Here is a 19,706-nt window from a genome sequence, read left to right on the forward strand (position 1 = left end):
GATTTTGGGCCTATTGCGTCATGGAAGCTTTGGGTTTAGGGATTGACTCTCTCTGCCCACCCCCCCCAAAAGGATTTTTTTTTTTTTGGCCAGTTTTCATACTTTTAAAAGAATTGCCAATAAACTGTTTCATAACTTTTTCTGTAATTTTGCATGAAGGATTTTTTAGGAGCCTGCCTACAGTGTGAAGAAATTTGATTGACTTTGAATCGTTCTAAGGCCCCGCCTAAAAGCAAACAAACAAAAAACATTTTTCATATTGTTCGATTCATTGGAGAAGTTCAACTTTCTCATTGAATACCTGTGGGCCCCAATATGGGCAATAAATAAATACCTTTCGATTAGATTCCTGTGCCCACCCAGACCCCCAGAAGGGTAAACATTTTCACTCCGGTCAAGTTGGAAAGATTCACAGATTTGAAGTTCGCAGCTCAATACATCTTAAGAGATAGGTAGAAAAGCAAACAACACTGTCAGGCAAATGCATACAAATGACTTACTTAATTCCACTTTAACCATATTTGATCAAAATAACTCTTTATTTGCCCAAACAACTTAGGTCTCAAATATATATATATATATATATATATATATATATATATATATATATATATATATATATATATATATATATATATACTGAACTAAATATTTGCCCAAACGACTTAGGTCTCTCTCTCTCTCTCTCTCTCTCTCTCTCTCTCTCTCTCTCTCTCTCTCTCTCTCTCTCTCTCTCTCTCTCTCTCTATATATATATATATATACTGAACTAAATATTTGCCCAAAGGTAGGTAGGTGTGTGTCTCTCTCTCTCTCTCTCTCTCTCTCTCTCTCTCTCTCTCTCTCTCTCTCTCTCTCTCTCTCTCTCATGATTGACGCAACAAAGAACACGTTTCTCACACACCAACAACCAATAGAAACCAACCTCGCGGAGTTAAAAGTCGTGTTGCTTATACCAATATTAAGTTGGGGTATCAGTTTTACGCTTTGCGATTTTGTTGTGTGTCGTGTACTCAGTGTATCGATGTTCAATATGTTTGTTTAAAAGCCAGCGTAAATATGAAACGCCGTGTAATAGTTTATTTAGAGCTATGTTTCTTAATAGGCCTTAAAGGTATTTGTAATCTACATCCCTAAATTGCACGCTTGGTATCTTCCGATGTCAAAGTTGACCGGGAAAGTCTTGTTGTTTCTGCGGCAGCTCCAGTAATTTAGCTAGAACAACGGAATAACTAGAAATACAAGAGTCACCCGAACACAGCGATCGTATTTCAGGCACAACCACGACAGGTACGTTTAAGTTTAATAGCACGGATGTATTTTTTCCAACATTCTCGTTAGATAAATCCCCCTGGAAACGAAACTATCCATCCATGTTAGCCTAGCTGACTCGCTAGCTGTTGGCTACCATAGCGTTAGCACCGCTGTTGTAGCTGTTAGCTGTGCAATTCAATACTTATATATATATATATATATGAATGAAAAATCCTTAAAAACCCCGATTTAAATTTTTGTGCATTGTCTCGGAAAGCTTTATAAAATGGTAGTGTGCTACTGATTAATTGGCAGCTGGGGGCTGCCAATTCGGAAAAAAAAAAAATCCAAATTTAGCAGGTGCCCCGAGATGTAACTATGACTAACTCTTATTACACGGAATCACCACTAAGATTTATTTATTCATTTTTGATTCATCATTTGTTTTTCAGTTTGTCTACAATGCTTTTGCACATCATGTCACATGCCAAAGATGCACCGATCTGAGTCTTCCATATTTTGAATCCCTGGATTCGAATAACAGGAAAATAATTGTCAGCTAATTTGATGACAAGTCAAGTCTGGGAGCGTGGTATCACGGTTAGCTGCATCCAGGACACCTTCCTGGATGGCAACCACCCAGGTAGAAAACCGGTCACATTTTAAAATAACCATCTGTCTGCCGCAGCCAGGTGAAATGTGTGGCATTGCATTGGCCGTTGATGACAGTTTAAATTAATTTGGAAGAAAATATTACGTATTTTATTCATTCATTCATTCATTCATTTTCTATACCTGCTTGTTCCCTTTCATGGTTTTAATTTGCTATAAATTTGATTTATTTGAATTTGGTTTTGGGTTCTGAAGGTCAGTACTGCAAGGGTACCAAATTGCAACGTTTTTCTTGCAGGGTAAAAATATTAAATTCAGTTGGCATGAAATAATTTTACAATTATACAAACCCACACACATGCACGTCCTTTCTCTTTACCCCGCTGTTCCTGCCTTCAGACTAGGGTATGGATAAATCTTGATGGGCATTGCCACACATATTGGTACCAAATGTCACTGTGAAAAGGTGAATTTTAATTTGATATTGACTGAAAAACTGGGGTGACTGATACGTCAGCTATTTAATATGGCCGGTATCAGCACTGATAGTGGATCGGTGCATCCTGACTTGATATTGTAAACCACATGTACACCATCTCAACATGAATATTGATTTTGTTTTGAGCATGAATTTTTATTTATTTAACAAAGTTAAACCACCCAAAGATGGAAGAAAAGCTGAATGGATCACTGCCTGTCTCCCCAGAATATCTTCAGCAGTGGTGAGTTTTTGTCCTCACTACAATGTATATTTCCTGGAGTCAGAATATGTCAAGCCTTTGATGAACAACTGTGACACACAAGAAATGAAATCATATGCTGCTATCTTTTTTAAAATTTCATTTTCACCATTGTTTTCATCATTTGACTTGTCCATCATGAACTGGTGACTTTGTCTCCATGCCATTTTATTATGAGTTAGTATTAGAATAAGGTTGGATAATGTAGATCTTTTCATGGGAAGTTTCATTGTTGTTGGATTCATATTCATTTAGAAATACATGGTCAGTGACCAGGAAAAGGTCATTTATCTGATGTTGTTCATTTTGTTTTAAATAATGAAACCTGTCAATGCTTATAAAATCAGTTGTACACTGCACAGTACATTTTGTCTTAAAGTATTAGTATAGACTATTGGTATTAACTGTGTTGTGTAATTCATTTCATGACATTGCATCATAGTTTTGGTGACTGTAATACTGGTATTGCCCAATTACTTGTACATCTTAGGTTAAATAAATAAAATGACATTCAGATTAGTTATATGGCACCAGTTGTGAGTATATTCATTGGGCTGATCAAGTTAAATTTCTTTACTAAGGTCGTACAAATGAAAATAGTTCTATCATATCTTTAAATAATTGAATGTACCATGTTTTTGTCCACACTAATCTATGATTTTGAAAGATACTCATTCAGATAAAAGATGAGAAGCATTATTGTTCATTGGTTTTACCTAATGTAGTTAATGTTTAGTCTACATAGCTACTATTATTGTTCAAAATGGTAAAGTATCAATCTTTGAGCAATATGGTGCCACAGAAATCAACACTTCATTTGCTAATCAATCAAGTGTATTTAATTAAACATCTGCTCACAGGAAATACAATTCATACTAACATCAGTCTTTATGGAATAGTCAATTACATAGTTTACTTGCTTTCATAAAATGGCACAAATTAATTTTGTTGAGACATCACCAGCACATTGTTTTGATGAATGCATTTTCTTGTTTGCTCAGATACTTTTGTATTGTAGAGATTAAATGCAGATTATTTTCTTCCAGTACTAAGGATGCAATTAACAGTTACTTTCATTTTCATAATTAACCATTTTTCATTAATTAATTCATTTCCAATCAATCAGTTAGGTGTAATCACTTACTAAAATAGTTTGTGATTAATTTAATAGTGGATTACTAATCAGTTAATTGTTGTAGCTCTTACAAGTGCATTTGTCTGCCACTGTCTTACTGTGTTAACTTTTACTTCCATCTTTAATGGTATTTTTTTCCTTTAACCACAGGATTCAATCTGCACAACAGTTTCAGGCTCTTCAAGCCCAGTATTCAGGCTTCAACCCCAACCATCAGTTTCACTGCCTCGAGAGAGAGACAGGACAGCAAGCCATGGCACACACGGCTAATCCTGAATCCATGATGGAGCAGCAAGTGCCTGCCAATCTGACCAAACGTAATATGATACAATTTTATGATCAATCTCTTTCTGCGTAGATGAGTTAATCCTTGATGCTTCTGGTTAAATTTCTTCATTTGCAATGAAATGACAAATAACTTAATCCAATGTAATTTACAAAAGTCCCTAAATGATGGAGCACATTACATTGCCATGTATTGTGTAATTCCATAATTTCTGGACTATAAACCGCTACTTTTTTCACACGCTTTGAACACTGCGGCTTAAACAATGATGTGGCTAATTTATGGATTTTTACAGGCTTTCTCATAAGTCGAAATACATCATTGCATTGATTGGGTGACAGCTGCGGTCCTCATGCGGCGTAAATTCACACACAAAGTAAATATAAAGTCTTACCTGTTTGTTTTAGTGGATTCATCATCAATTCCTGAAGAAAATTATCCACATAAAGCCTCCTGATTTTGTAAAGCGACGTCTGAAAATTCCTTGTCGTGTCTGAAGAAAAATCCTTCTCGGGCACTTTGACCATCAAATCAGTCAATTAAAAATCAAATTATTTTCAGATGAAATCATTGTAAACTGTATATGTAGCTGCATACAAGGAGTTATTAATTTGCACACTTCAATTGTTCTTTCAACCTGCAGAAAGATATGTTAAATGACTAGATGCAGTAGCCCTAATATTGTTATTGGTACTTAATGTCAGTAGTTATTACCCTGCATGGTAACAGTAGTGCTGGATAAAAATAACACCCTGACATCGGGGTGAATGTGAGGCATAATTGTAAAGCGCTTGAGCGTCTGATTCAGATGGAAAAGCGCTATATAAATGCAGTCCATTTACCATTTAATAATAATAGTTGTGTGTGTGTGTGTGTGTGGTGTGTGTGTGTGTGTGTGTGTGTTGTGTGTGTGTGGTGTGTGTGTGTTGTGTGTGTGTGTGTGTGTGTGTGTGTGTGTGTGTGTGTGTGTTGTGTGTGTGTGTGTGTGTGTGTGTGTGTGTGTGTGTGTGTGTGAGAGAGAGAGAGAGACTGCAAAAATAACGTGGAAGCAGATGAACAAGTCCAACCTGTATTCTATCTATGACTGTAGTTTGACAAACATATTTCTTATGTGCATGTGCAAGGTAATTCCCTCTGATGCCTTTTTTTGAAAATATTACCATGTCACCAATATCACCAATTATATTGAAAATAACATGTTTTGCTTGTAATAATCCTGGATTTGGAAGGTGTAAGTTGCTTCTTCAGATTTAAACATTGTAAAACTGGATGAGCCTTTGCAAACAGCAACGTCTTTCTCATTATAGAGAAAAACAAAATTATAGTTTGTGGAATGCAATTACTTTTCTTTTTATGCAAATTATTTTGCGGATTGTGTCACTCAGTGGCCCCGTGACCCTTAATGGGAGTAAGTGGTTGAAAATAAGTGATTGAGTGAGCAGCTCAGTGGTGACAGAGCTGGGTTACCAACATGTAGATGTGGCTTAAATTCATGCTCGTATTACCTGACTGCATCCTTGGTCAGTGACACTTAATCTGCATTGTCCCAGTCCACCCAACTGTAAATGGGTCCCGCCCTTGGCTAGGGAAGTAATGTGAGATGGATTGGGTGAGTTGTAGCCTCTCATCCTATTCATGCTCAGGTATCTGGAGATAAAAAATGACACCCATATGCCTCAGGGCCTATATAGGACTTAATTACTTAATTAGTGTTTTATAATAGTTTAAATGCATTAAAGTTGACAAGCACTTCAAAAAGTGGACATCACTGAGGAATGTTTGAGCAACATGAGCAAGAGATAATCTATATCATACAAGATCAACAAATTTCACAGGCTTGTCAGTGTTGTGACAGCTACTTCTTTTCACAACAGCTTTTTTTTTTAACTCTTCTTCTAGCTCCACCAAAAAAGAGAGGAAGACAAGCTCAACCCAAGGAACCTGGAGCACTGAAACCACCCAAAACCCCTAAGGTGCCAAAGCAGCCTAAAGACCCAAATGCACCTAAAGCAAAACCAGGACCTAAACCCAAAAAGGACAGTCAAGGTCAGATAGAGGGTAAACAGGAGAAGATTGATGAGACCTTCAAGAAGGTGAAGAGGAAAGTGGATCGCTTCAAGGGAATGACAGAGGAAGAAGTCATGAAAAAAACTCTTCCAGACTTGCTGGACTACAACTTGGACTATGTTATTGTAAGAGTCCATGTTCAGCTGTTGTACAAGGGAATCAAACACAGTTCTCATAGCAGCGTATGTGTGTTTGTGTAAGCTTTTAAACAAACACTGTCTCCCCCACCCCAGATTGGTATCAATCCAGGGCTGATGGCAGCTTACATTGGACGATGGTTTCCTGGTCCTGGAAACCACTTTTGTAAGTTAACACAACAGAATATGTGGGTAATAAAAGTCGAGTCTTCTCACATTTGGTCCAACCAGGATTTCACCGGAACTTACAGCATTCATTTAGTGTTTTGTGTACATCAGCAGTCACTGCTAATATTCTTCGACCCTCTTGATGATTTTTGGTCCTCTGTGATGTCCACGCATACAGTTGCATGTGATGCAGCTATGGGGTGCTACTACTTTCAAACTAATGGTTTGATAGGAGTTGCTTGATCAGAAGAAGAAATCACAGCTCTTAACACAAAAATGTACTCGGGTTTCTTTAGTTTTACCAGAAAATTTGTGTCACTTTACCATAGGACCACACATGCCTCCTAAAACCTGTGTGCTGTAGAGTTTCTGCTCACTTGATTCAGTTGAAGCATGTTGGAAAAGTATGCTGCGGATAATTTTATGCAGATTGTTAAAAATTGAGTGGATGTTTCCTTAGGAATATCATTGGTGATATAATCTACTGAATATATCTCTTAACAGTAGAGAATAATAAGTTCAGATGTTGTCACACTCAGATCTCAAGCCTTCTGATCTTGGAGTAAGTCTGAGGCAGGGTGACTTATATTCACCTTTTCTTTTCAGGGAAGTGCTTATTTCTGTCTGGATTTACTGAAGAGCAGCTCAACCACATGCACGACTCCACTCTGCCTGTCAAATATAAAATGGGCTTCACAAACATGGTGGCCAGGGCAACACCAGGGAGCAAAGACCTCTCAAGGTAAACTCACAAGAGGTTTTTTTTTTTTTTTGGGGGGGGGGGGGGGGGGGGTCTTCTTAGTTGGACTGCTTTCATTTAATTTCATTGAAAGGGTGATGTATAGTGGAAGGAACAGCAGAGCTTGTTACAGTCTCCTGTAGTGGCCTGAGATGCCATTACACTGAAACAGTTTTCTTTTTCTTTGTTGTTCGACAGCAAAGAGTTGCGTGAAGGAAGCAAAATTCTCGTGGAGAAGCTGAAGAATTACAAGCCTCTCATTGCTGTTTTCAATGGAAAATGTAAGCATGTACACATTTCAGGATGATGTTTATCGAATGATGTTCTTCAAGAAAACTAAGATGTATTTGTCTTCTCTTTAGGCATCTTTGAAATGTTCTGCAGAGAACTGTTTGGTAAAAAACCAAAGACTCTTGAATTTGGGTTGCAGCCTCACAAAATACCAGACTGTGAAGTGGTGAGCACATTGTTTTAATAGTTCTTCCAGGAATGATGAAAGTCAATTATTTGTTTTAATGTCTCTTTCCACTGTAAGTAATTGCTGCAGATGTTATACAGGAAACATTAAAAATAGTGGATTTCCTTTTTACATGAAACAATATACTTTTGAATAATTTTGAAATATTTGCCTTTCTTGCTTTTTCCAACAGAGGATTTCTGGTACAACAATCCAGTACAATTATAATTGTTGTTTAGCTAGGTAACAATAAATTGCTGTAGAATAAAATATAGAGTACAACATAGCTCAGTTATTAAGGTAATTAAATAACTAAATAATTTGGTAATTAAATAAATTGCAGATTACAAAACTCAAAATAACAAACACTAAGAAAAAACACTAAGCATAATAATATAATCTGAATGTTATTCATGAGTATTACCTGTAGTACTCATTAGTACACTGAACAAAAATATAAATGCAACACTTGTTTTTGGTCCCATTTTTCATGAGCTGAACTCAAACATCTAAAACATTTTCTGTATACACAAAAGACCTATTTCTCTCAAATATTGTTCACAAATCTGTCTAAATCTGTGTTAGTGAGCAGTTCTCCTTTGCTGAGGCAATTCATCCCACCTCACAGGTGTGGCATAACAAGATGCTGATTAGACAGCATGATTATTGTGTCTTAGGCTGGCCACAATAAAAGGCCACTCTGAAATGTTCAGATTTATCACAATGCCACAGATGTTGCAAGTTTTGAGGGAGCGTGCAATTGGCATGCTGACTGCAGGAATGTTCACCAGAGCTGTTGCTCATGAATTAAATGTTCGTTTCTCTACCATAAGCCGTCTCCAAAAGAAGTTCAGAGAATTTGGCAGTACGTCCAACTGACCTCACAGCCACAGACCACCAGCTCAGGACCTCCACATCCAGCATGTTCACCTCCAAGATCATCTGATACCAGCCACCCGGACAGCTGCTGCAACAATTGATTTGCAGAACCAAAGAATTTCTGCACAAACTGTCACAAAATATCTCAGGGAAACTCATCTGCATGTTCCTCATCCTCAATGGGGTCTCGCCCTGACTGAAGTTCACCGTCATAACCGACTTGAGTGGGCAAATGCTCACATTCGATGGTTTCTGGCTGCTGATCAACTCTATGCAAAGGAGATGTGTTGCACTGCGTGAGGCAAATGGTGGTCACACCAGATACTGACTGGTTTTGCGTAGAGTTGCATTGTGCTGTGTATCTAATATGTAGGAATGGCTGCATAAGTTGCGCGCGGGGAGACAGAGGGGGGAAAAAACCTTGCATGCAGGGGGAGATGCTTGGCTCCATGATGCTGTCACAGACTGCCTGGCTATGCAGATGGATTAGATACATTGGTAAAAGTCAGAATACATTATTTCCAGGAGTTAATGGATTTTATTTAACGTGCCACAATTGTGAGAGAACGTAAGAAGGTGAAAGCAGCACAGAGCTGCAGCAGGCGATCGCGCACACTATCCGTCCATGAGGAGTGAATATGGACATGTCCTCTTGCTGGCAGTTGGCCCGTGAGGAGTGGACATGAATGTGGACATGTCCTCTTGCTCATGATTGCTCCGTTAATGGGCTTTAACGTGCCACAATTGTGAGAGAACTTGGAGGCGAAAGAGCTGCAGCTGCGGTCACATGCACAATCCATCTGTGAGGAGTGGACGGTGGACATGTCCTCTCATTGGCGATCCATCTAGGAGGAGTGGGCATGGGCATGGGCATGTCCTCTCGCTGGTGATCTGTCCTTGAGGAGTTAGTGGATGTTGAAGCTTGGCCAGCCTGCCTCTTCTGTGGTTTTGAAGCGTCACTGCCAGCAAAGTCCAGTTGGATGAATAAAAATCTAGCAATGCAGGTATGTACTCATAAAAAACCGAAAAGGATTTTTAACCCTGGCGTAAGATTGTGTACAATTGCAGAGGCTTGGTGTACAGTAGCGCAGTGTTGTGTAGATTTACATACAGTAGTGGAGTGTTGTGTAGACTTGCGTCGAGCACTGCGTCCGTGCTCCAGGCTGACAAGTCTGCAAATAAAAAATTTTAACGTTTCATTTTTTGCATCCATTTTGCGGACCCCTTTGCCCCTCAGCATATTACCACATAGGGGTGCATAAGCTTGGCATAGTTGGGTGTATTTAATTAAACATCTGCTCACAGGAAATACAATTCATACTAACATCAGACTTTATGGAATAGTCAATTACATAGTTTACTTGCTTTCATAAAAATGGCACAAATTAATTTTGTTGAGACATCACCAGCACATTAAGTGTTTTGATGAATGCATTTTCTTGTTTGCGCAGACTTGTATTGTAGAGTTTAAATGCAGATTTTTATTTTCTTCCAGTACTAAGGATGCAATTAACAGTTACTTTCATTTTCATAATTTACAATTTTTCATTAATTCATTTCCAATCAATCAATCAAGTGTTTCAGCCATAAAATTTGAGAAAATGGTGAAGTGTCATCCACAAATGTCTTGTCTGCAACCCAAAATATTCTATTTAAAAATATTCAGATAGGAGCAAAGAAACTAGTAAAAAAAAAAAAAAAAAGAAGAAGAAAACAAAATATTCACATTAAAACAAACCTTTAAATCAGAGAATTTGAACATTTTACCCAAAAAGGACTCAAAATGATTAATCACTTACTAAAGAAGTTTGTGATTAATTTAATAGTGGATTATTAATCAGTTAATTGTTGTAGCTCTTACAAGTGCATTTGCCACGTAGGGCTGCATAAGCTTGGCATAGTCGTTATGCGGCATTACGCAACTCTTTGTTGGCCCAGTGTGAAAGGGACTTAAGGCACACCTGTGCAGTAATCAGCATCTTGATGTGCCACACATGTGAGGTGGGATGGATTATCTCAGCAAAGAAGTGCTCACTAACACAGATTTAGACAGATTTGTGAACAATATTTGCGACAAATAGGTCTCTTGTGTACATAGAAAATGTTTTAGAGCTTTGAGGTCAGCTGTTGAGAAATGGGAGCAAAAGCATTACGTTTATATTTTTGTTCAGTGTATTGCTGCTGTCATATTTAAATCTGCGGTATCTGTGATATCTATGATATTGAAGCTGAACACCTCCAGGCATGTAAAGATGTTCTCTTGACATTTTAATATGAATAAATAAATATGAATAAAATGCATTTTGACCTAGATTTCTGTAGACTGTCTCCACTGGACAATGCTTAGTACTGGTCAGACACTCTGTATGTGATCATGTAATAATTCTGTTATTGATGGGACATTAAAATATGTGTTGTGGTTAAGTTCTTTCATTTGTGGTTTTTGTCTTTAAATAAATGACAGTTGTTTCTCTTGCACAGGCTCTGTATTTGATGCCTTCATCCAGCGCTCGCTGTGCTCAGTTTCCACGTGCTCAAGACAAAGTCCACTTCTACATCAAACTGAGAGAACTCAGGGATCAGCTAAAGGGTGTCCAAAGAAGCACAGATATCCAGGAGGTTAAATACTCCTTTGACCTTGAATTGGCCAAGGGTAAGAACAAATGATTATTGTAACTGTTTTTTTCCTCTTTCTCCTCTGAATCTTCCTTCTGTTGTTCTCACATCAGCTTTGATTAGTGCAGTGTCCATAGGACGTTTGTATTCCAACAGGAAACTGGGAGCTTAAGTAGATTTTCCATGGATGGTCATATGAGGCTGTTTTTGAAGGTGGGATGTACAAAGAGGTGTACTTACTCTTACATAGTTTTAACAGACAAACTGTACATTTAAGACATGGTTGACATTGAGATACAAAGAGATACACAAATCGTTTTTTTTTTTTTAAAGAAAAAGATTGACATTCATCCAACATGGTCAGGCATATATACACCATGCTTTCTTAAATTCTTTAATGTTACATTATATTATTATTTCAATATAGTATTTCATATTACTTTCAAAAATCAGTTTATCAATCATGAAAATCAAAGGATTCCTATTAAACAGGTTAATGGAAGAGACTCAGACAAAATTAAACAGAACTTTTAGAATATTTAAAATAGCAAATCCTCATTACCCCACCTTTTTTTAAATAAATAAAAAAAAAAAAATTGACCCTCATGTCACATATTGGTGACCCCTTTTCATGATGTGACGTCTCTGTGAGTTCACCAATACCAAACGTCTTCAGGAATTCATGGAGTTCTCTCAAGACCTTCCATGATGAGTCTTTGGTGCGATTCTCAAAGTAGGTGGTGGGGAAAGCAAGGATGTTGTTGAGCCTTGTGGTAGTTTAAATACAGCTTCACCGCTGTGTGCTGTTACTTCTTACATGTGCTTCTTGTGCATGCGCTGAAGTGGACACTTCTTACAAAGAGGTATGCACTTTGTATATGTACAAAATGGGAACCCAGAAGCATGTGATTAGCAAGGTCCATGGAAAACACATCAACTGTCAACAACTGGCTGTTGACATGATCCAGCACCAACCTTGTGTCTTCTTCTTCATGTGTGGATTTCAGAGGTGTCAGATCAGTTCTACTATTTGATGACTTGACCTTGAGCTCCTCTCTAAATCCCCTGGCAAGGATAATTTCTTTTTCCTGGGGCGCCTGTGAATGCAGTTCCTCAGATAATAAATGTGCTAGATTTACTTTATTATCAGCCAGCAACAGAAAATTAGACCAGAAGAGGTACATCTCAACCATCCACATGCCATCTGATCATTTGAGCTGCTTTGGTGGGCTGTGTTCTCATTGAAGCCTTGATCATTTCTTCCATGTATCTGTCAAACACCATATCAGGTTATTTGATATTTGGAATTAGCTTTTCACACTATTTTCACATATGTATTTCAGATATCGCAGAAGATATGTTTTAAAAAGTATTATAGGAAGTGCTCAAAATTGTGAGATTGGAACAGGGCTGATTGAATTCAGCATACATTAATTATTTTAAAATGATTCCCAATTGTTATTACAACCCCTGGCAAAAATTATGGAATCACCGGCCTCGGAGGATGTTCATTCAGTTGTTTAATTTTGTAGAAAAAAAGCAGATCACAGACATGACACAAAACTAAAGTCATTTCAAATGGCAACTTTCTGGCTTTAAGAAACACTATAAGAAATCAGGAAAAAAATTGTGGCAGTCAGTCAGTAACGGTTTCTTTTTTAGACCAAGCAGAGGGAAAAAATATGGAATCATTCAATTCTGAGGAAAAAATTATGGAATCATGAAAAACAAAAGAACGCTCCAACGCATCACTAGTATTTTGTTGCACCACCTCTGGCTTTTATAACAGCTTGCAGTCTCTGAGGCATGGACTTAATGAGTGACAAACAGTACTCTTCATCAATCTAGCTCCAACTTTCTCTGATTGCTGTTGCCAGATCAGCTTTGCAGGTTGGAGCCTTGTCATGGAAAATTTTCTCCAACTTCCACCAAAGATTTTCAATTGGATTAAGATCCGGACTATTTGCAGGCCATGACATTGACCCTATGTGTCTTTTTGCAAGGAATGTTTTCACAGTTTGTGCTCTATGGCAAGATGCATTATCATCTTGAAAAATGATTTCATCATCCCCAAACATCCTTTCAATTGATGGGATAAGAAAAGTGTCCAAAATATCAACGTAAACTTGTGCATTTATTGATGATGTAATGACAGCCATCTCCCCAGTGCCTTTACCTGACATGCAGCCCCATATCATCAATGACTGTGGAAATTTACATGTTCTCTTCAGGCAGTCATCTTTATAAATCTCATTGGAACGGCACCAAACAAAAGTTCCAGCATCATCACCTTGCCCAATGCAGATTCGAGATTCATCACTGAATATGACTTTCATCCAGTCATCCACAGTCCACGATTGCTCTTCCTTAGCCCATTGTAACCTTGTTTTTTTTCTGTTTTGGTGTTAATGATGGCTTTTGTTTAGCTTTTCTGTATGTAAATCCCATTTCCTTTAGGCGGTTTCTTACAGTTCGGTCACAGACGTTGACTCCAGTTTCCTCCCATTCGTTCCTCATTTGTTTTGTTGTGCATTTTCGATTTTTGAGACATATTGCTTTAAGTTTTCTGTCTTGACGCTTTGATGTCTTCCTTGGTCTACCAGTATGTTTGCCTTTAACAACCTTCCCATGTTGTTTGTATTTGGTCCAGAGTTTAGACACAGCTGACTGTGAACAACCAACATCTTTTGCAACATTGCATGATGATTTACCCTCTTTTAAGAGTTTGATAATCCTCTCCTTTGTTTCAATTGACATCTCTCGTGTTGGAGCCATGATTCATGTCAGTCCACTTGGTGCAACAGCTCTCCAAGGTGTGATCACTCCTTTTTAGATGCAGACTAACAAGCAGATCTGATCTGATGCAGGTGTTAGTTTTGGGGATGAAAATTTACAGGGTGATTCCATAATTTATTCCTCAGAATTGAGTGATTCCATATTTTTTTCCCTCTGCTTGGTCTAAAAAAGTAACCGTTACTGACTGCCACAATTTTTTTTTCATGATTTCTTATAGTGTTTCTTAAAGCCAGAAAGTTGCCATTTGAAATGACTTTAGTTTTGTGTCATGTTTGTGATCTGCTTTTTTTTCTACAAAATTAAACAACTGAATGAACATCCTCCGAGGCCGGTGATTCCATAATTATTGATAGGGGTTGTAAAAATTCCTCTGGGCTGTTTTACAATCAGTGTACATAAGTGGATGTTAAAGATAAAGTTTGGTTTAATGACAAGGTGGAAATGACCAACAATGTTTAGATTGCCATACATGGATAACTACTACTGGTCTATCAGCAGCAACGGTCATTTGGTTTGATAGCGCCATTTGTTTACCAGCAGAACTCTAATTACGTATACCAGTTTTTACAAAAATGTCTGTGTCATTTCCATTTATTTAGTAGGTAACCACTAAATGAACTAATTTCCCTATCAAAGCATGCTGTATAACAATCTAAGTCCCAGGATCATTGCCCAGTGGGGAAACGACTTGAAACTCACATTCAAAAATAAAATGTCTGTCAAAAATGTCCTCTCTGGAATTAGAGTGCTTTTCAAACTCAAGCATCAGTTTTATGTGAATAAATTTTTTTTGTTTGAAAAAGGTGATTCCAACCCACCAAAAAAAACGTGTCTCGTCTTTGCGCCACAACTTGGAAAAGTCACAGTCCCTCCTTAATGTCTCATTTACCACATACACCAGGCGATCCTTGCTGCACGTGATGACATCATCTCATGATCCACAAAGAAAAAAAAAATCATACAACTAAAAAATCATAAATCATATCTCTAAAGTAGAGGATATAATTGGTTCGCATTATACTCCTCTTTTGTGTAAATTGGGGCTCTCTTTTCTCGATACATGTTTGAATTGGGTCTTTCAATGTAGAAACTTCAGTGTCTTTCCATCAAGCTGCATGACCTTTGTTACATCAGTAGATTACCTGTCGCAATTGTGAAGCATAAAAATATTATTTTACTTTCGTCAGTGACATTCCTCCTTTGTCTTTAGATAATTGTAATGTGGTATAGCGTATTCTAGGTCATTTACCAAATCTTGATGTGCACTTACCCATTTAAAGAATTGATCTGTATATGCATAGGCAGAGATAAGCACACATACGTATAACAGACTTGGCAAGGTGTATGTTCCTCAACCTCGAGTCCTCTACCAGAGGCCTGGGAGTTTGAGGGTTTGGTGCTGTATCATAGTTGTTCCTAGGACTGCACTTTTCTGGACAGAGAGCTCTGATGTTGTGCCTGTAATCTGCTGGAGGCCACTCTTCCAAATTGGGGGTTACAGTTCCTAGTGCTCCTATTACCACTGGGACTACTTTGGACTTTACCTTCCACATCTGCTCCAGTTGCTCCTTCAGTCCTTGGTACATCTCTATTTTCTCATTCTCCTTCTTTCTAATGTTGCTGTCAGCTGGGATCACCACATTGAGCACAACTGGGGCTGCAGCTATTGATTACTTTAGTAATCGAGTATTCTGTCGATTATTCTGGCAATTAATCAAGTAATCAGATAAAAAGTACTTTTGCTTGCGTTTTTAAACATCATCAATAGTACAGGGCTCTCACTAAGCAATGGCACAATGTTGCTGCACCAGTGTTGACATTTTGCTGAAGTGGCGATGGGATGTGGTTTCTGTTTTGTTTAGTTCCCCAACTTGTAAAATTTTACCATTTTTAAATTTTTTTTTTAAAGGTTGGTGGACTGGGTCCCTGCATTCATTTTTTTTTTAAATCCCTCTTCTCTGCAATTCAGCAGATGCATTTCAACTGGAGGTTGAATATGCAAGCCTCGCAGTCAGTTTTGTTGTTATTATTATTATTATTATTTTATTTAAGTTACAGTGTTTGTGAAGCGTTGTGTGTTGCCCAAAAAAAGCAAAAATTAAAAAGTGAAACACTCAATGCGAGTCTGAGCAAAACACAGAAGAAAGAGTGGACTTTTGCTGAGAGGATCTTTCAGAAACTGTCAGTGTGGCCAGGGATGGAGCTGTGGCTTGCCCGGTGTGAGGGGGCTCTGAGCACTCAGACAGCAGCCTCCGCCGGGTGAGTCACTCCCCACGTAGAGTGGGCCATGTCTTTTTTAAAGATAGACAAACACACTGCTTCGCTTTAAATGCACAGTCTATTTCAGATGATCAGCGTGGACCTTCTTTCTCTTAAAAGGCTTTATTTTACTCTGTGTGTCACTTTGGAAAGCGGTAGCTTTTGGATTACCTTTTACATGGTTTATGGGCATGCGCTCGTCTTGTTTTTTTTTTCTGGGGACATTACACCGCCACACACAGGCCTGGCATATGTACTACAACATTAAGCAAAGCTTTGAGGCACAGAATTTGCCTCAAACATTTTTTGTAATCGAATTATTCGAGTTACTTGACTAATCGTTTCAGCCCTAATCACAACTGTGGTCTTCTTTCCCTTGTCAACCACCAGTATGTCTGGTTGGTTGGCCAGCAGCTGCTTGTCTGTCTGGAATTTGAAGTCCCGCGGGACCTTTAGCCCTGTCATTCTCAACCACCTTTGGCGGCGTCTCCCATCCGGACTTGGGAGACGCCTGGACTTTGTACCTGACAGGTACAAAATTACAATGGAAGGTCTGCAGCTTTATCTAACCCTTTGTTTTGACCTCCACTGTCAAATGACTTTGATCCAAGATACAGAAGTAGTTGCTTGTTTCTAGAAAGTGAACTGAGAAATTAACACCAAGTCAAAACTAAAATCATGATCCTAGCACAGGGAACATTTTGGAATACTTTGAAGATGGCATCTGTTTTGGGTTCAAGTTTCTTTCCACCCAAATTAGTAATGGGCGCAATGGGACCTGGTGTTTACTGGTCCTGTTGTGTTTTTTGTTAACAATACAATCCCTACTTAAATACCTTGTGCCATGACAGTAAAATCTTGCTTTGTCACATAAATATAAAATATACAAAATATATAACATAAATATACAAAATATAAAAATTGGATGTCAGAATTAAATAATTGTCAGCTTTTAGTGTCCTAAAGTTCTTGATGAAGAACACTTAAAAAATTGGCAGCGAAACCTGTATCATTGGGTTGATTTGGTGTCTTTGTGTTGCCTCATTAATTCTTGCCTTCAGTTTTGTCTGTTAAGTGGGGACGTGTTTGACATGAATTTTTGTGTTTCCTTGTTCAATATACAGAGGATGCTAAGAGGCTGGCGATAAAGGAGGAGCAGTACGATCCTGGTTATGAAGACGCCTATGGTGGAGCATATACGGAGAGGGGACCCAAAGGGGCTCAGAGCCAGACCAATGGTCACTGTACCTTTTCATCTGTTGAAACTTCAGGTAACTAAACACAGCTGCACCGGAGATACAGACAGACACTGAACATGTGGAATCAGCAAGATAGCAATTATTCAGGATCGTGTTGCAAAGCAAATTTGTTGATCCAAGACTATAAGACGTATTCATCCCATTGTTCCTTTGTGCATTTTTATTGTTTTATTGCAAATCCAAGAAGGACACATCCAGGCTGGATAAACTGATCAGGCCGGCTGGATCTGTGGTTGTCATGAAGCTGGACTCTCTGGTGACGGTGGCAGAGAAAAGAACATTGGACAAACTGCTGGATATTATTATGGACAATGTCAGTCAGCTTCTCCACACTGTCATCAGCAACCAGAGGAGCCTTTCAGCCACAGCCTGCTCCTTCCCAAGTGCAGAACCAACAGACTGAAGGGCTTCTTTGTCCCTCAGGTCATCAGACTGTACAACTCCTCACTCAGGGGGAGGAGGAGTATCAGGAAGACAGAGGACGGGAAGGAGAGGAGCAGTAGTAGCCAGTAAACCAGTAACGAGCAGTATTTCTGGTATTTATATTAGCATTTGCATTTTGCAGAGTGTTTCTTACTTTTCCTGTACTGTAGCTACTCTGTGTGCTTCTTACCCTGTGTGCTGTTGTCTAATGCTGCTGGAACCTCAGTTTCCCTGAGGGAGTCTTCGCAAGGGATTAATAAAGTTCTGTCTAATATAAAGATGTAAAATTAGGTTCAGTGAATATTTGTGTGTTCAAAGCTTTAACATGTTAAAATCTGTGTGTTTACCCTTTTTAGAAAGCGTAGAAGCGACCACGTCACAGTCGGCAGAGGGTCAGCTTCCAGATGGACAGTGGATGACTCAGTCCTTTGCAGATCAGATCCCAGACATCAGTGGACCGAAGGACACAAGCATATGAAGAAAAGGCTTTGGTCTTCCTGTGTGACTGTCCCTCTGTGGTTTTATCAAGTTTTAGATCCCCCTCCCTTTAGTGAGTGGAACGCACTCACACATAGTGGACAGATTTTGCAGAGTATTCCTGCATTTATTATTGTTATTATTTTTATTTAGTTTCTGGTTGTGTTAGACATGAATGCCTATATGATTCCTTCATGGCAGTCTTTTTACATATGTCAAATCAGGGACTTGATGCTTGACTGTCCTTGGAGAAGGTCATGTATTTTAACCTCTTTGTACTGTACCATACTGCACAGTCATGCAGTAATTGTGAACATTCTTGTCTACTGTATTTACAGTAGACTTAATTCTCTGTGGTTACTTTTTTAAGGTGGACTGAACAGTTGTGAGTGTGTGTAAGCAGTGAGAGTTAGTGAGCATTAACGGTTTATATTCATGGTGCTATGAACTGACCACAATGCAGTTGACACTTGATGACTCATTGTGGACATTAGAATCCACAGCCTTTCAGTACTGAGCTGTAAAACTCAAGCAGGTCATATTTTAACTTTATGGTGTCATCTTTAGTTTTTTTTTTTCCTTGTATTTTGTTTGTTTGTTTATAGAATTTTCAAATTGTTTGCTTATGCAATTTTTATTTTCTGAAACATTTGTCTATTAAAATTTTTTTTTTTTCTGAATTAGTTGTTTTTATGGTCCACTTTATCTTTTCATAGAGTACAGCAGGTACTAGGGGTGCACGATATGTCATTTCAGCATAGTCATCACGATGTGTGCATGCACATCCAGGGCTTCCAGATTGCTCCCAAAGGGTCACATTTTGAGTTTTTTTTTGTTTTGTTTTTTTTTTTTTACAATTGCTGGCAAACACGTGACCTGGTAATGTGTCCGGATTGTTTTTGTTATTCCTCCCCATGTTTGTAACCGTGGAGTCTGCAGGCGTATGCTGGGTATAGAGGGGTGGAAGAGGCTCGCAGTGATTAGTCAACTAACTCACTGTTTGATTTACAGTTGTGGTCAGAATTTTTTTTTTATTTTTTTTTATAAACATACGTATGTTCATCTTGGGCATGAATGTCATGGAAATTTTGGATTTTTAATGGCGTCTTTGACCTGTTCTTTTACCAGCATGGAATGATTGTATGGCATACATCATCAAAAACATTAAAAAAACAGGAACTGTCTGCAAAACCTTTAATTTATTTTGGATTTTGTCTAATCCACACAGGGTCAAAATTATCCATATTTTCAACCTACCATCCCTGCTTTTCAAGACCAGGCACCTAAGTGGCTCTACTCTTCTATTTTACTCTTCCTTTTTAGGTATTTCGATATACCATAGTATACTAGCATAGTTCCACCTTAGAATTGGAATATAATAAGATATACCTTACTAAATTTT

The 19,706-nt window shown here is 38.3% G+C and overlaps 1 protein-coding gene across 2 annotated transcripts; it reads left to right on the top strand.

The window, feature by feature from the left end:
- Window positions 1-1,147: 1,147 nt before the first annotated feature.
- On the top strand, window positions 1,148-19,392 carry LOC117515321 (G/T mismatch-specific thymine DNA glycosylase-like). Of its 2 annotated transcripts, XM_034175818.1 has the most exons (11): window positions 1,149-1,290; window positions 2,518-2,588; window positions 3,892-4,058; window positions 5,927-6,219; window positions 6,328-6,397; window positions 7,006-7,141; window positions 7,337-7,419; window positions 7,501-7,595; window positions 10,956-11,127; window positions 17,270-17,416; window positions 18,184-19,392. In XM_034175818.1, the coding sequence occupies exons 2-11, from the start codon at window positions 2,533-2,535 to the stop codon at window positions 18,303-18,305; spliced, it is 1,341 nt and encodes a 446-aa protein (XP_034031709.1). In that variant the 5' UTR covers window positions 1,149-1,290; window positions 2,518-2,532; the 3' UTR covers window positions 18,306-19,392. The 2 variants fall into 2 exon arrangements, with proteins under 2 accessions (XP_034031710.1, XP_034031709.1); XM_034175819.1 differs by lacking the exon at window positions 2,518-2,588 and having other exon boundaries at window positions 1,148-1,290; window positions 18,184-19,391.
- The last annotated feature ends 314 nt before the right edge of the window (window positions 19,393-19,706 follow it).

This window comes from Thalassophryne amazonica, chromosome 8 (genome assembly GCF_902500255.1).
Source record: "Thalassophryne amazonica chromosome 8, fThaAma1.1, whole genome shotgun sequence".
Lineage (NCBI taxonomy): Eukaryota > Metazoa > Chordata > Actinopteri > Batrachoidiformes > Batrachoididae > Thalassophryne > Thalassophryne amazonica.